Source organism: Branchiostoma floridae, chromosome 17 (genome assembly GCF_000003815.2).
Source record: "Branchiostoma floridae strain S238N-H82 chromosome 17, Bfl_VNyyK, whole genome shotgun sequence".
NCBI classification, from domain to species: Eukaryota; Metazoa; Chordata; class Leptocardii; order Amphioxiformes; family Branchiostomatidae; genus Branchiostoma; species Branchiostoma floridae.
Genome location: NC_049995.1, coordinates 1,980,126 through 1,997,928, shown reverse-complemented (window position 1 = coordinate 1,997,928; position 17,803 = coordinate 1,980,126). Strand labels below are relative to the sequence as shown.

General features: G+C 38.4%; 2 protein-coding genes across 15 annotated transcripts in view; one reads left to right on the top strand and one right to left on the bottom strand.

Moving 5' to 3' along the window:
- LOC118404614 (pumilio homolog 2-like) overlaps positions 1 to 4,862 on the bottom strand; it is a 36,838-nt gene extending 31,976 nt beyond the window's left edge. For 13 of the 14 annotated variants that reach the window (XM_035803825.1, XM_035803831.1, XM_035803836.1 and 10 more), the window contains exons 1-3: positions 4,725 to 4,862; positions 4,202 to 4,499; positions 3,967 to 4,035 (exon numbers count right to left, since the gene is read on the bottom strand). In XM_035803825.1, coding sequence (XP_035659718.1) covers positions 3,967 to 4,035; positions 4,202 to 4,489 — 357 coding nt within the window. In that variant the 5' untranslated portion in view covers positions 4,490 to 4,499; positions 4,725 to 4,862. The remainder of the gene's footprint in view (positions 1 to 3,966; positions 4,036 to 4,201; positions 4,500 to 4,724) is intronic. The other variant, XM_035803826.1, reaches the window with a different exon arrangement.
- Positions 4,863 to 6,598: 1,736 nt separating this feature from the next.
- On the top strand, positions 6,599 to 14,513 carry LOC118404649 (EF-hand domain-containing protein 1-like). Its single transcript, XM_035803889.1, has 11 exons — positions 6,599 to 6,799; positions 7,539 to 7,763; positions 9,117 to 9,266; positions 9,673 to 9,966; positions 10,386 to 10,578; positions 10,942 to 11,159; positions 12,042 to 12,182; positions 12,699 to 12,925; positions 13,158 to 13,316; positions 13,804 to 13,996; positions 14,396 to 14,513. Exons 1-11 carry the CDS (start codon positions 6,752 to 6,754, stop codon positions 14,471 to 14,473), a joined length of 1,926 nt encoding a protein of 641 aa, XP_035659782.1. The 5' UTR covers positions 6,599 to 6,751; the 3' UTR covers positions 14,474 to 14,513.
- Positions 14,514 to 17,803: the final 3,290 nt, after the last annotated feature.

The following is a 17,803-nucleotide window of genomic DNA, read 5'->3' as shown; positions in this document are numbered from 1 at the left end:
GCTGCATGCGTTAAATCACCGCAAATATTTCACAATCTATCTACAAGGAAATCACAGATTATCACACGATTCATTATGTCCAAAACATGGATAAAACTTTTCTTGTTCTTTTTTAAAATGCAGTCAATGACCAATGTAAATTCGTATTCAAGTCCATTGTTCAAACATACAGCTGAAAAATTGCCAGAAAATGTTCTAGAGAAGAGAAGTTGAGTGACATCTTGGCTAAGATCCATAGATCATAATAACAGACATGTGTGTAACATATAAAACAGTTTCTTTCCCTGAATACAGATTTTGTCCAAACATCTTTGATATATATTTGTGAGCACGGACATAAAATATAGTGAATGCAACTGTCACTTAAAAAAGAACTAGATGCAAACATCAAACAAACAAATTTGCACATGTCTTCCTTAGATAAAAGAAAGACAATTTTCAACTTTTGTATTTGGCCATTTGCTTATGTTTTCATGTGAACATTAGTAATTTTTTACATACTCTTTCACTATAGTAATACTTCTTTAAATCACAGCCCTAACTAAAATGTACAGATATATATTTTTAGCTGTTGTTTTGACAAATAATCCTGATTCAAGTCTACAACATGTCACATAGACAATACCAGTCTTGGTCTGAATGGCTACTTCCAGATTATTCTATTAGAACTTTCCTAAAGAAGTGTGTAAAATTGGCAGCCCACATCTGGTTAAGCCTTTCACAGTAGAGTAAATTTGATTTGTTTCACAGATAAGGGAGCAGGGGAATCAGATCATACTGACAAAAGGTGTGGGGGTTATGGGGTAAGCTTGTCACTCTGCCAAGTTAGGCACTGTTAGTGTTAGCTGTTCTACAAATAGTCTTTCTCAAATCCACTGTAGCAAAATCAAACCCTTACATCGATAGATAGTTGGTTTATTCAATATCATGATTAAAAACGTAAAATCAGATCATACTGACAATAGGTGTGGGGGTTATGGAGTAAGCTTGTCACTCTGCCAAGTTAGGCACTGTTAGCTATTCTACAAATAGTCTTTCTCAAATCCACTGTAGCAAAATCAAACACTTACATCGATAGATAGCTGGTTAATTCATTCGATATCACGATTAAAACCGCATAATTGTAGCCCTAGGGCTAAATTGTAAATGTATGATACACACTAAAACGTTTGTAATACGAGAACTGTTACATTTTGTACTTAAATCCTATCATGGCATTTGCACATAGCTTTGTTGTTCACAATGCGTTCAGGAGCTGCATACAATATGGTAGGTTAGTGTTCATGAAACTGGAAGTTCATGATACAACGATACAGGTTAAATATAAATGGAAGAGCTATCCTAACAAAACCTTCAACTGTAACACATTTTAGTCAACACAAAACTGCTTGAAATAAACTTTAAAAAATTCAACGCTCTAAAATCTTCATATGGAAAAATTAAGGGATAATTTTTCTGTAACACATTTTTCACAATTTAGGGAAGATCTATGTTACAAACACTCAATATTTAAGCCAGATGTTGTTTCAAACAGCACATGTGAAGCAAACATCCAGTACAAATGTAGGGCTTTTAACTTTGTGTTAAAAACATTTAGAAAACAAAGGTTTGAATTTCAACTTTATATCTTTGCAGCTTTCTAGGGACAGCAAATATTTCTACACGCTGACTTTTAAAGTACATAGCGTGGACGCTGAAATATGAAGTACCACTGAAGACCATCTAGATCGCAATCTCTGGTCTTTTATAGACTTGAGAATGGACCCATAAAGGACCATTGGCAGACAAAACAGGGTAATATGGGCAAGATTTACTGCGTGTAATACCATGGGGTATGTCAAAGAATCTGTGTACCAAAACCATATATTGATTTAAGTTAGGAGGGACTTAATTTTGTGGAAGGTTGTGTTTTTTGTTTGCGGTTGAAACTACTAACGCGACTGAATTGCTACTGGCAAGAGGTTGCTGCAAAAACTGTGTACATAAATCCATGCATAAACTGTAATATTTTACTGTGAAATATGAATATTTTTCTTGAATTCTTCTGAAAGCTGGAACATATTTAGCTCATGTACACCTCACTGGTTTGAGTTCTGTGTTTTTGGCATACCTAGTAAAAATTGAGTGATAAATTCCTAGGCTCAAAATATTGGGGACATGTGTACTCTTGTGCCTAAAGGTGACAAAAAAATTGTTTAACGTCAGTTTTTCAGATCTTAGCTTTCAAAGGAAGCATTAACGTTTGCAATCATTTTTCCCTAAAATTCTACGAAACTCCATGTTTGTCACCCAAAATGTTTCAGTGCACTTTCCCAAAAATGAATTTCAACCCAGGAAATCCCACAGGGATGTATCAAACATGGGACTAGACCTACAAATGGTGTTATAAATGTCACATCATTGACAGGAGTGGTCAGCATTAAGGGACGTTTGTTACAAGCTGATTCTACAATTGTTGACATGAAAAGCCAGGCAAGTTGTATTAATGGGAAAAAATCTGGCTTCGAATTGTAAGACATGGGACTTAAACTTTCATTCACAAAACCACACACACGTGAACAAAAGACTAACACTTTATACAACTAAAAATCCTCAACTATTCACAACTATTCACTACTTTTTCCCTTTCATGCGCTCTGTCTTGCACTGCATGCTACTATGGCTATTTATACTGCAAATAGACATGTGCACTCTTGATGTATACTGTGCCATTAAATTCAACAAGTGATACAAAAACTACTATACAAAAACTAAAAAAAATACAGTATTAGGTTGTAACAAATGAAGGTCCTTTTCTACAATGTGTATATTTTGGGGAATGTTGAAATTTTGTACAAGACAACCCATCCCCTTCACCCATATAAAATGGTACACAAACAAAAACAAGATATATGGCACAAGAAAGCTTTGAAATACCCAACATCGCATCATCACATACAGATGAACACTGTTGTTATGACATTATGATATCTGTGTATAAATCCTCGAGAGATCTTTGGTACAAAAGGACAGATGAAACATACTAAGCTTCAAAATCCTCCTACAAGCCCGGACTGATAATAAATCTGACTATCACCACGTGTGAGGATTGGTACAACGTGCAAAAAGTCACATCACTGATACAAGGATTAAAATATACCATACCATTTCTGGGTTGGTTTTGGGTTGTACTTTCTGTAAAATTGTTTGAAGGAGCTCAAAACAATACAGCAAAAGCAGGGTTTGCATTTTTGTTTCAACACACAAAAATACTTTTCTTTCAGTCTGAGACAGTGACACACTTTTAGCAATATCTATAAGTTATGACTTTTCACATAGCATGATGAAAGACCAACTGACCATCAAATAATTAGGGATATTCTAAGAAATATGTTAAAATAACAGTTTAAACACTTTCAGATCACAAAGCGTGCAGCAAATATAACAACGCTAATGAGCTTGTTATCACCTATATCCCACGATAACACTTATACCATTGGTATAACGCAAGTGATATCACAACAATCTACGTAACATATATAAAGATTATATAGTTAATATTCTCGAAATCACAGCACACTTACTACTATGTAATGTAACATTTAGAACATATGTAGGACATTCTTTTTCAAATTGTTCCTTTTTCTTAAACAAAGTGTCTTTTGAAAAAAAAAGCATTTTTTCACCGCATGTTGTCCCTCATAATGGGTGCTACAATAACAAAGCTGGACCCTCATAATTATGCATGAGGCATTCAACAACAAGAAAAGAATCAGTTCCCCCCCATACAAACAATGCAGTCTGACCAAAACAATAGCCAATATTTCAAAAACAATATGCAGAATTTTTCTAAGAGTAATATAATAAACGCTATGAGAAGTATTTGCAACGCAGCGGCGTTTGAAACAGTGTAGCGGTTTGCTGTGTACAAGAATATGTAACAAAGACAGAAAATTGTGACAAAGAAAAGGATATTTCCGTTCTTACCTCGCTCATGTCTCTCGCTCCTTCCAAACTCAACGCTTCAAATTCGCTGTTCATGTGTGCCATTCTCATCTAAAAGGAAAAACAAAGCTTGCTTTAGTATTTTTGTTTGTGAGGAAGGGCGTTAGAGTGGATACAATTTAGGGTGGGGTGGGCGCGCGAGTATGTACCAAACAAAAACGGCCATTTTTTGCACACACAAAAAGAAACGGGTTGGAAAAAACAGGTTTGTGCCTACCTGGTCTCCGATTCCGTCGTCTCCGATAGCCCAGCGGGGTTTTCTGTAGCCTCCGCCGGCACCGTCCAGCTCGCCCGGCTGCCGCTGGAAGAAATATCCCACCATAGCATCGTCCTGGGACCGACTGGGGAGGTTGGTCGGACCTGGTCCTCCCGCTCCGCCGCCCTGAGCTGACCCCGTCCCGTGCCCTCCCGTATTCATGGCGCTTACACTCCCCTGCTGGCCTTTCGACGCGTGTATGCTTTCCCAAGCGCCTTCATGCATGCCGAGGACACATGGAATACTCATTCCACGCTATCTACGGGCGAGAAAAGGAAGACAACTTTCAGCTCGGCAAGGAGAAGCCATTCTTTGAAAAAATAAATATGCATTACTCGACAACAACGACGAGCTTGCCTCTAAACAAGGCCTTGTTACGCGTCACACGTACGTCGTTACTACACAATATACACATCAGAATGTAGCTTAGATATTCATATTTCATAATATCGCGATGATTCTTGTTATTGTTTTGTTTACGTACCGTGATGGCACAGGATGGCAGCCCCTCTTCGTTCCTTCTTTAGTTCATCGCGTCGGACATCTTGCTAGCGCAGGGCATTGTGGGTGCCATGTGCCGAGCGCCTGTGGGTATGACGTCATCCCCAGGGATTTGCGAGGCGAAGCCAAATCTGAAATTTGTAGCTTGGAAACAGAATTTCTGTCGTAAATTGAGAATTATGATTAGAAAGGAAGATTGATTAAGGTTGAATCATCATTTCTATCATTAAAAAGTAATTCAGCGCAATTTTTTCCTACAATAACACCTTTTAATGGAAAGGGACATGATCGACATCAACAAAAAATTAGTAAATTTATATTTATTTTACGATATTGCAATTTATAACTGATTGGGGACGATATGTATAATTAAAGAGATCTGGTTAATGTCGATGCTTACAGTGTTTTTTTTATTAGTTCCTCACGTACATATGGGAATGTTTCTTGTCGCACGTACGCCGTTTTATATGACAGGTTTGATATGAAAATGGTCTGAAATGGTTTATGTCTTGAAGCAGTTTGTTTGATATGAACTGGTTTCTGTCTGGAAGTTATCATTGCTATTAACTCATATTCCCCATTCATATTTTGTTCAAACCTTCCAAATGTTTCCTAGTATTTGCTCGGAGTCACAACTTGAAAGAGGCTCAGCACATCAAAGTATGAAGCAAATTTTGAAATGTTATAAAAATCATTGTTTCATTGTTTCGCCTGTAGCTTTTTTTTTTCGAAAGTTGGAAAAATCAAAATAAGTTGTCAAATGCCAAGACTGAACTAGAAAAATATTTAGAAAGGAAGCTCTAAACATCCTTTTTATAAGCGAGGGCTTCACAATTCAAACCGCAAATCAGCAATTTGTTTACAGCCTACCTTTAGGAGGCAAAGGTATACGGTAAGCCGATTTTGCAGAACAATCAAATTTCATGCAGCAATATTTTATCCTTCTCTTATTCGATGATTACAATTACAATTGCAATATGATAACAATTCTCTCTCCGATGCAAGTATGCTTGTAACGTTTGAACATCTTTGAAATTTGTGCAAAGAGTTTTTATTTTTCACTAGCAGTACGACATGCAACGATGCAAAATATCAATTCTAATATCAAGTATAGCGGCCTTCCGTTTAGACTTGTTAACCTCCTTTATGCACTCCCTGGTATCGCAAGAACGCAGACGTAATCAAAAGTTTGTGCAACAAATTGAGTGACGGAAATGGTTTAGATTCCATGTGAGCATTTCCGAGTCTTACGCCCACCAGTTCAAAGTAACGCGCCGAGGGAGCATGAATATTTTTTTCGCAGATAAATCTATCTGCTACTGCTGTGGTAATTTGCCTGCACTATGATATCGCCCAAACGTCATGGCTCAGTTTGGGGTGCAAGAGTGGTTCCTAGCGTCCAGAAAAAGTACTGCAGTTAGGAAAGTGCTGTAGCTAATCAATTTTTGTCAGGTTTGGTTTGCGTTGATCTTCGCTATGAAATTACAATAGTGATATTTGTGCGTAACCAATTGATATGCGAACACAATACATGGATTTTGGAATGGAAAATGAATTACATCCAGTAAATTGACAATAAATTTTGATTCTAAATCCAATCTAAATATCTTTAGCATATAATGTACAGATTGTTAAGCGCATTTTCTCTGTAGACTTTGCGCTGAGCTGAGCAAGAAAATCTTTCTTTGAACAACTTTTGTTGACATCCATTCGGAGACAGTGCAGGTGAGACCTCTAGTGACTTTTGTCATTATTGCAGGTCCTCACAGGAATTACCTGCAGTAATGCAGTAATGATTACATCCGTCACGGGGCGCTTCTAAACCTCTCGCTTATTCCCGCGAGAGCTGGATATGCAAATGAGTTGTTTGGGCGTATCGCCATGACAGCAGCCGACGCCAAGCACAAATAAAACACTACACGTTTACTTGTGTTTCCATTCATTTCCAAGGATCTCTTTTGCCCGGACCTCCCGTTTTTGTACCTAGAGAATTCAGAAATACATTTCAGGATGAGTTCGCTGCCTTTTCTGCCGGGAAACAGCTTCACCGACCCCACGGTAAGTGATTTTTAAACCGCTGAAGGATTCGAACTACAGAATTTTTCATCGGTTCGCGAAATTTCTCTCCGAGTTTGTCTAAAGGACCTTTAAGAGATTTACATTTAAGCAGTCTGCAGCTAGCTTATTGGGGAAACTTGATATTTTGTTACTAGGGATATATTTGTGCCTTTGAATAGATAGCAAATTTTCGCTTTTTATTGCGATTTTGGCCATTGTTTACAAGATTTTCAAGCAAATTCTGTGCAATTAAAAACTAGAGGGTGGGGAGGGTTTTACAGATGTCATATCCCGGTGCTTGCAAACAATATCAACAGTAACCATAACAAGGTAAAATAATCATAACCATGTTCTTAAAATCGTCACTACAGATCCGACCCGTTTTCTTTTATTATCATATGGCCATTTTAAAGAACCCGTTTAGAACAACAATTTGTCAATTTTTTCAGAAAAATCACAAACCTCAAAAATGAAATGAACAGACGTGATTTCCAACTATGCATGTCACTCAAAAGAAGAGGAAAAAATTATTTTACATAACAAAAGTGCTAAAGGTGTATTTTTGTCCCAAACATTTTCTGCTGTTCTAAAATATTCTTTCTAATATTTTTAATTCTGTCCTTTAGACATAGAAATATCAGAGTACAAATATGTCTACCTCAATATTTTGTGGCTAATATATTTTATATATGTCAAGATTTGCACCTACTGATGAGACAAATTTCTTCTTTATTTCCAGAAAACCAAGTTCCATCTGTGCCACTCGCTGAACTACAAAAATGGCTACTCCGTTCCCGCCGCGTATCCAACCGTTGGAATCGGAGGGGAGCCCCTAAAGGTCAACCAGCTGTCAGAGGCCGAGCTGGATAGTCTGGCCAATCAGAAACCTACGCTGACATACGGACAAGCACAGCCGCAACCGCCAGAGGATTTCATTCCCGCGCACAAGGCCTTCGACAAAAAGGTGAAATTAATGTTTCATTGTGGTCGTTAGTATGATATTTGTCTGTTACACATACAGTCAAACCTAATACAAGTGACCTCCTGGACAATGTAACCACTTTGCCTTTGACAAAAAGGTGAAATTAACGTTTCATTGTGTTATTTCCTATTTGATATTTGTATGGTCAAACCTGTACAAGTGACCACCTCTACATAAGGACCACCTTGGCCGATGTGACCACTTATATTGGTTGCCCTTTGGACTTTTTCCATTGACACATTGAAGATACGACTCTGTAGTGGCCGTCGGTCCACATAAACCAGATTTTAACAGTATTCTGTATGGTCTTCTTGGGCAATTCTGTACATGGATCATAGCCTGAGTACCACCCCCTATAAATGACTGCTAGCTCAATCCTTTTGCTTGCTAACCACAGAAAGGATTGAGCCAACGGTCACTATGGAGGATGGTACTCAGACTACATGAATGTCTTTTTCCAACAGTGGTTATAAACTAGTTTTGGAAATGAAAAATAAAAACATATCCCAACCCACCATAGTAAAGAGGACAGATGTTTTGTACAGTATATACAGGCTCAATGAACCTAGAAAATGTCTAGTGGTTACCCATGCCACTTTAGGATCGCACGGTCATGGGTTCTAATCCTTGACTGGCCATCAGAGCTTGGAACCCAATGATGTGTGTGGTGTTGGTAGGAGTAAGGACTAGAGTGCTTCAGAGGAGTGTTGTGATTGTGGAGAGCCACACCATTTAGCTTGTTTGGACAGTAATTTTTATCTGAGTTAGACAAAAACTTAATTTTACAGCAGCAGGAATAAGTTTTTGCAGTGATTGAAGTTGAACTTAGCATCTGAAACAGCCATAGTAACACATTGATTATAAAGGCAAGACACTGCAAAGTAAACAACATGAAACCACTCAAATACTTTTTTTAATGGCTCCGAAAATCCTAGTGCCTAAAACTTAATCATCCACTCTTTCTCTTTAGAAGTCCAGTCTCAGGAGACCATCTGTGCCCCTCTTGAAGTTTGACTACTGACGTGGCTCCTGATATGACTCAACTGTCCACTGCATGATCTGCTTACTCTGTTACACAATGTCATGTAGTACATAATGGGTTGTCCAAAAAATTGTGTGTAACAGTGGGGTTCAAGGACTGCTAGAACTGACCATGCCAAATGGCTTTCAGCCCATCGGCGCAATGGTTTAGCGTCTGGGATTGCGATCTTGTGGCCCGAATTTGGCACAGGTTGAAATCCAGGGAGTCAGAATATTGTTTCTTTCTGTTTCTATACCTTTCTTACATTGTGCGCAAAAAATGAAGATTCTAACCCCCGTGTGTCCCTGTCCCAGGTGCTGATGTTCAAGGCGTACTACAAGCAGACCGTGCACGAGTCCCCCAACGAGCACTACCGCATCCGCCCCGTCAACATCTACTACTACCTGGAGGATGACAGCATCTCGGTGGTGGAACCTGTGGTGGAGAACTCTGGGATGCCTCAGGTAGGGGGCCGCTCACTATTATTATGGGGCGGAGGATCTAGATTCAATCTGAAACTTGAACTAGTAGATACCCCACAATACTATTCGTCTCCAAAAAGTGATGACCATTCAGAAGATCCGCGGTTAGGATTCAGTCGGAGAACTTCTCAGAGAAAAAATGTCATGGTCTTAAAGTTGCGAACTTGTCTTTTTTATTGCATAGAGGCAACAAAAATGATCAGTTCCCATTTTAGAAAGCATCCATGAATACTCTGTTCTAAAAATTGAAAAACATAATCATGCAAGTTGAAAAGTTACTGTTAGGTGACTGTGTAATCTTAACGTAAATGTTACTCTTAACACTGTTAGGTAAAATATTGTAATCTCTGTCCCAGAGCTCTCTAAACCTCCACCTTCTCCTTCCCAGGGTAAGCTGATCAAGCGTCAGCGTCTGCCGAAAGACGACCAGGGCAGCCACTGGCATTGGAAGGACCTGAACATGTCCATGAACGTCACCTTCTACGGGAAGGTCTTCCACATCGTGGACTGCGACAAGTTCACGCAGGACTACCTCGAGAGCGAGGGAATCGAGCTGAACGGTCCGTCCAGCATGCCTGCCGATCCGTATAACCACCATCGCGTGGAGTCGGCGAAACTCCAGATGTTCAAGACTCCGTCAGACTTCGACAAACTGAAGCAGTTCCTCACAATGGACAGGAAGGTGTGTAGAAGTTGAAAAAGTTTAAGTTGTCAAATATTTAAAATGCTGTCTTTTGTTTGGACAACTTGAATCATGATTGACATCTGCACATGAGAAACTTTTGCCCAATCAGGTACAAATGTATGATTGTAAAGAAAGGTTGATTCGGAGAAACAGATTCTGTAATGATTTTTCAAGAAAAGCATTCTTGGTGTGTTGAGACAACTTGGATTGCATTTTCCAGACTGTGATGTTTTCCAATTATAATAAAGATAAACAAACTGTATGGTTATCAGAACATCATTTCTTAATTTAAGTTGATATATGTTTCCTTTTAGGACTAAGTGCATCAAGGGAAAAATGAGGGTAGGTGAAATATCTTTAAGGAAAGACAAAAGAATAAAAAGGCACTGAATTTACATCATTGTCTCTTATTTCAGGTCTTGCGTTTCTACTGTGTTTGGGACGACCGTGACCAGATGTTTGGGGAGATGCGCCCGTTCGTTCTGCACTACTACCTCGTGGACGATACCGTGGAGGTCCGCGAGGTTCGCACGCCAAACAGCGGGCGCGACCCGTTCCCCGTGCTGATCGGTCGCCACAAGCTGCCCAAGAACAGGGACAACGTTGAATGTAAGTCTCTTCTAAAGGTCATAGGGTTAAAGGTCAACTAATCAGGTTACAGCCAACTACAATTTCAGATTGTTATTTTAATGATTGTTATTTTAATGCTCGTACTTACCCATAGAAAATCATTCTAAAAAATGTTTAAAATCTATCCATAATGTGTTGAAACTGAATTTTTTAGTGATTAGTGATTAGCTCAGACTACAATTATAGTCTCTTGCCAAATGTTAAGGTAGTCGTACCTGGCAGTGACAAAATTTTGGCCTCTTTTAATGGCAATGAAGTGCACAAATGTCAAGTAATTCAAATCTGTATTAAGTCAGAATTTCACTCAGAAATAGACAAAAAATTCAAATTTCATGTTTCTAGCCTCTTTCCCCGCCGTCGTCATGGAGCTTTCGGAACATGAGATCAAGGACTGGTTCACGCCGGCCGACCTCGACATCGGGAAGACGGTGTACGTCTACGGGCGCCGCTTCCTCCTGTACGACTGTGATGACTTCACACGTGCGTACTACGCACACCGACTGGGCAGGGGCATGGGGTCTGTGGATGTCAACCAGCCGCATCCTGAGCTGCCCAAAATGGTGGGTGCAACGTTTTCATGTTAGCTAAAGCCAAGATGCTCTGTCCTATAATATTTTATAAATCATAATAGTCTTTGCTCCAACCAACAGGTTCTCTTTAAGTTTGTAATGCTAAAAAAATTCACAAATTTATCACTTTTTAGCTATACCTTATTGTTCATTACTGTCCAATACTGTGTGTTTAACTGTTCATTACTGTGAATTGCCAAACATTACTGTACATTACAGTAACTTTTCATCAGTCACAAAATTAGTCAGATAAAAGATGCGATTCAAATGCAAGAAAAAGTATCATAAAGTTTTTCCAAACAATCTCCAGATTTTCTGGGATATCTAGAGATCGTTAAAAAAATCTCTAGATTTCTCAATTTTCAATTACGTATAATCCGTACCATGGCGTGGGAGCTTTTATTATTCTGAATTGGCACTATCAGTATCCTCCAAAAATAAAGGTGCAGTACAGACCATTATAACTTTCTGACTTAAAACCAATTCAGGATCACCCCCTGACTGTGTAACTGTGTTGTTTTACAGGAGATTCCCCCGTACAATGGTTTTGGCTCCATGGAGGACTCCATGCAGAACTGCCTGTCTCTGATCCCTACTGTGTGTGTTGTTTTACAGGAGATCCCCCCGTACAATGGTTTTGGATCCATGGAGGACTCCATGCAGAACTGCCTGTCTCTGATCCCTACTGTGTTGTTTTACAGGAGATCCCTCCGTACAATGGTTTTGGCTCCATGGAGGACTCCATGCAGAACTGCCTGTCTCTGATCCCTACTGTGTTGTTTTACAGGAGATTCCCCCGTACAATGGTTTTGGCTCCATGGAGGACTCCATGCAGAACTGCCTGTCTCTGATCCCTACTGTGTTGTTTTACAGGAGATTCCCCTGTACAATGGTTTTGGCTCCATGGAGGACTCCATGCAGAACTGCCTGTCTCTGATCCCGCAGCCACCCAAGAAGGACTACATCAAGATGATGGAGAACGACCACAAGATCCTCAGATTTGAGGCAACCATGGTGAGAAAACTCAAAGAATAACTAGAAGTACAACATTTTTGACAAAAATGCAGGATGTTTCCAAGGGGAATCTGGAGAAAAGAAAAGAAATTGTCAGAAAAGAAACAAAAAAGACTATTGTCAAATGTGCAATGCCCTGTACGCAAGCAGACCCAAAGAACCCAGAAGAAGAAAAGCTGAGGAAAAATCTAACTTTTGCAGAGTATCCAAAGATCATTTTAGCAGGAATTTAGAGGCTTATTTGAACACCTTGTTTTAACGTAAAAGTATTATTTTATCATAATTGTGTTAAAATGTACACTTTGATGAGCAGATTTAAAAAAACAAAAACAATGATTTTGATAAAAAAACATTTCCAGGATATCATTAGCATTGTGCATTGATTTCACAGCTTGATTCAATTATTTCAACATCTGTCCTTGGTGCTGAAAAAGCATTTTGTAACTTTGAAACTAAGGGATACTTTTAAGATCTAAATAGTGCACATTTTTAAAAGACATCTCTTAATTTCCCCAGGACTCCGTCCATCCCGAGGACAACAACCGGCGCTTCATCATCTCGTACCGCCTGTCGGACGACATGATTTCCATCTACGAGCCGCCCGTTCGCAACTCCGGCATCATCGGAGGAAAGTTCCTGGAAGCCACGCGGATCACCAAGCCCGACTGCGACCCGGAGAATCCCGAGTTCTACACTCCGGCCGATTTCGCCATCGGGAATATCATCGTCGTCTTCAAGCACAGGTAAGGGGTGGACTCAAAAGTGCTATCTGCTCTGTTTCCAAAGTATGTTTAAGTATTTAGTAAGTATTACAATTAAAGTTTAAAATGGATTGAGGAGCATTTAGAAAAATTCATTTCATGTTTTGCAAAATTATCTATAAAACTTTATCTGTTATTTGCCTTTTCCGCACATTTCTCATTTGCATATTTGTCAATATTTGCAAAATTCTCATTTGCATATTTGTGATTCCAGGTTCCAGATCACAGATGCAGATGAGTATGTTCTGCGGTATATGGAGGCTCACGCCGACACGTTCCCTCCGCAGAGCCAGGCGCTCCAGTCCTTCCGTGCTCGCCACGGACGCCAGACGGAAGACGTCGTGAAGAACACCCCTGTCCAGATCCAGAGAACGTAAGGGCAGATTCTGATCATGACGTTTGCTTCGATACAATGTAGTCAGAAACAGCTGACAAGATTTTTAATCAAGCTGCCCAAGAAGACAGGTGGTCACTATAGTCTTCATGCAAATCTCATAGATGCTTAATGCTTGTACCAATATTATCTGATGAACCACCAAAATGTAATCACATTGGGCAGGAGTTGGTACAGGTAGGACTGTTCTCGGGGTAATTAATATTGGCTGTAGTACTAGTAGTGGGGTCAATGGTGAATGGAAGTTTGTGATGCCCTTGTTGTTAGAGTAGATCTCCTGTCACTACATTTGTATTCATTACACATCCTTAGGGTCGTGGTATGCTTATATGCAAGAGTAGTCTGGAAGTAGGGACTAAAAGTTAACTGAATACATACTGTCTTTGTGTCCAGTACACATAACTGTGTAATGTGAGGGATACAGACCAGTGAACACTTGTAACCGAGTTGCCATGTTGTCCCCCAGGGGTGGAGACCTGAGCGACCTGGTCCAGGAGGTGCGTTTCCAGCTGCAGAAGGATAACTACATGAACCACAGCTCGCTCCGGGAGGCCTTCCTCTGGTACGACAAGGATCGCTCCGGCAAGATCGACAAGAGCGAGGTCCGCAACCTCTGCCGACGCTGCAACCTTCCCGTCGACGATGATTTACTTGACGCTGTAAGTTGTGTTTTATGTCCAATGATACTTTTCTTTCTTGATTTTATCTATTCAATCATTTATTTCTGCACCTGGACTTAGTCTAAGCAACACCCATTAAGTTTAACACAGGCTCTAACTTGCTCATATCAACAAAGCATCGTGAAAGTTTTGAACGCATTCTCGTTTCAATTTGTTGTCGTTTAGAAAAAGTCGTTTTTCAGAGTCATATTATTATAGCATCTATGATGAATTGGCTAATGGATGATTAGAATATACATACTCATTACTGAAACAAACAAATGCTTCTATTTGTAATTTATTCACCTTAGTATCCTTTCATTTCTTCAATTGTTACATATTTCTCAAATTAAAGTCTGATTTTTGAAAACTAAAACTTTCCTCTTTTTCTCACCACAGCTGATTGCAGAGTGTGACCACAACAAAGACGGGCAGATCGACTACTTTGAGTTCATCAAGTTCTTGAACTGGTCTTAAGAAATAAACGGATGTAGGAGTTAAGATTTAAGACAGAAAATCACTGTACAGTTATTTCACTTGCACTGCTGAGTGCTTAACAGTTAGATGTCATTTTGTCTGAAGAAAAAAAAGAATTCTATGCAAATGTTAACATAATCGTCAGTATGAAAGTTCGCACTTTCAAGTGCCTTATATGAAACGCAGTTGAAAAGTGATATATTCAGTATTGTTCTGTCATGTATATTTTGTATAAATGGCTTATATGTTTATACCGATGCAAGAGCACAAGAGATGGAATTGTTAAGTGCCTTATTGTCATTCCTATATGCCAAATATAAACAATATATGCACTGAATTCTAGCTCCAAAATCTGTTTTTGTCAAAAGCAGTTGCAGGACAAGTTTTTGAGACCATCTTTTAGTATCCTGTGCTGTTGCATCACTCCGGTTGTATAATATAAATATTGTGTGTTTTATTTGCGTGATGTCAGCAATTTTCACATATTTCTTAGCCAAAATAAAGTGTTTTCAACTTACAAACGTTGTAGTTTTCTGTCAAACCTGCATCAGAAACAACAAACTTAATGTTGCACTAGTACTTAATATTCTCTTCTTTTATATGTTCAAATCAACAACTAAAATAGAGTTAAATGACCCCATACCAATGCCAAGCAACATTTAAGTCACTGATAGATCTACAAAGGCCCTCAACATGAAGCATTTAGAAATAGCATTCAAAAGGAAATTGGTCTAAAATTCTGCCGGGCTCATAGAAAAATATGGCAGTTTGAATGAACTTTTCACGCTTGATAGAATTCCAACTGTATTTATTAAAATGAATCCCTAGGATAAACAGCTTATTATAAGTAAGTTTTTTGCTTTTCTTGCTGTAGGAACTGGTGAAAATCATTGCACACGTGAATGTGATCCACAAAATGATTTTTGTGTGGTCTAACAGTGAAAACAAAGCAGAAAACTGACATGTCTCTACAAACTGTGCACCGAAGCTAAACAGTAATGAATTATTTTTCACAAATATAAAGCTTTAGGGCAATTAACACCATGGTACCAGAACAAAATATATACAGATATAGGTCATATTCATTCATCTACTGTTGCAGCTCAAGTAACAACCAACAGTATAATACAATGGTACTGTATATGCCAAAAAGTAGTCACTCAAGCAACTGGATATGGTTTTGGAAACTGTCAGACGATTCGGATAGAATCCACTTTCGTTCATCAGTGTCACTGACGAAGGATAGTGGATTCTATCCAAAACTTCTGACTGTTTCCAAAACCATATCCAGTTGCTTGAGTAACTACTTTTTGGCGTATCTTATTACCTGGATGTCTAATCTACATCGACGGTAATATACATGTAATATCACTGTCTATTCTCATTCTTCAATACTGATTCTCACCCAAGGCCTAAAACATACCTTGGGGAGGTTTTGCTAAACTGGGCTGAGGTTTGCACTTTTAAGCTATTGGCCTATCAGAGAATCACCTAAATGTAGGTAAAGCCAATTCTCTTATTGGCTGACAGTTGGTTAGAGGTCACACCCACAAAAGTGGTAACGCTAGTTCACCTTTATCCGAGGAATGACCTATATTCGTTGTTTGTACAAAAAACGTATTTAGGGATATAGAGTCACGGACGGTGGTTTAAAATTGGAACATTTTGAAAATATTGCAAATTTGAAACCACTGTCAGCAGACTCAATACTCCTAAATGTGCTGTTTTTAAAGACAACAGATAAAGGTCACCCCACGGATAAAGGTGAAATAGCGTTAACCTCAGCACGGGTTTAGATCCCCAAGAGTATGTTCCAAAGCTCTATGTAGGAGAATACTATTAGTCTAAGCTATCAGTTCAGGTCATCCTCGTAAGCTATACGCTTTCTCCAGTGAACAATTTAACTACTCTTGAACATACATTGCAGTAAGTCTAACAGGTTTGATATGTATTTTTCCTTATAGAAAGTCTACTCTTGACATTCAATTACAATTTACTACACACCAATCTAAAAACCAACCAATTAAAAAAGAATAGAAAAAAAACACTGCACATCAAATAATAAACCTGATAAAGTCACCACAAACATCAAGCATCACCTTTATCTGTCAGGTAACCTATATCTGTTGCTTTTAAAAAAACAGGGTATTTAGGGATGGACGGTGTAATATTTTAAAAATAACATTACTGCACTATTATCAAAACATTGCATTTCAGAAGCACCGTCCATTGACTTGATATCAATCTAAATACCCTGTTTTTAAAACAACAGATATAGAAAAAAATCAAGTAGTATCATTGCATAGTTATTAGGACTTTTGAGTTTTATAAAATCTTCATAACAATTGAAAAGGGGTCAAAGCTTCACATTACATTTCACCATCACCATATCACAATGAAAAACTACAAAATTGTATAAATCCCTGAATATATAATCACCTATTTCTGCATAAAAATGAATAGAAAATTACTCAAAATATACAGCTATCTGGAAATTTATGATTATCAATGCATAGATTTTTCACCATAATCTTGTACATCATAATAATTAAGGCACTTTGGCATATTCACACTTGAATATTGCATTACAAAATTAGTAATAATTCCTCTGCAAACCAAATCACAAAATAGTAACCTGACCATAATAATCAAATATACACAACTTTTTGGATCAGGGCAATATCAAAAACCACAACTTCTTTTAACAAGTCATCATAAAAAATATCAACACTTTGTGCAAACTCAAAGTACAAAAAAAATTTTCTGAGGGAAATGTAATGATTGTACAATTCAATGATTGACATACAAATCTGGAGTAGGGTTTGGTGTTTTTAAAAGAAACTAAATTTACTAGTTATCTGTAATTTCAAATTGAGAAAATTTGATATTCTATATTAGAAAAAAAAATGGGTGAATAAATAATATTTGGTGTCCGAATGCATATGCCCGACAGATGGCATCACCATATTCTGTGCACTGTTTTTGTTTAGAACACATGACATCATCATGTCTTGTGCACTATTTTTGTATAGCACACATGACATCACCGTGTCAGTGCGCTATTTTTGTTTAGAACACATGACATAATCGTGTCCTGTGCACTATTTTTGTTAACACTTACGACAGAACTAAATCCTGTGCACTATTTAAGCCTAGGTACACCAATTTACCTTGTTGTTGTACATTACTACCGGTGTTGTCCTTGGTGCTGAATGTCAGGCACAACTTGGATATCTTACCAGGACTATCAAAATGACTTTCCTATGCAAAAGTAATCACTTTAAAACACAATGACCTATATTCCAAAGCTGAGGTCTTTACCCTTACTGC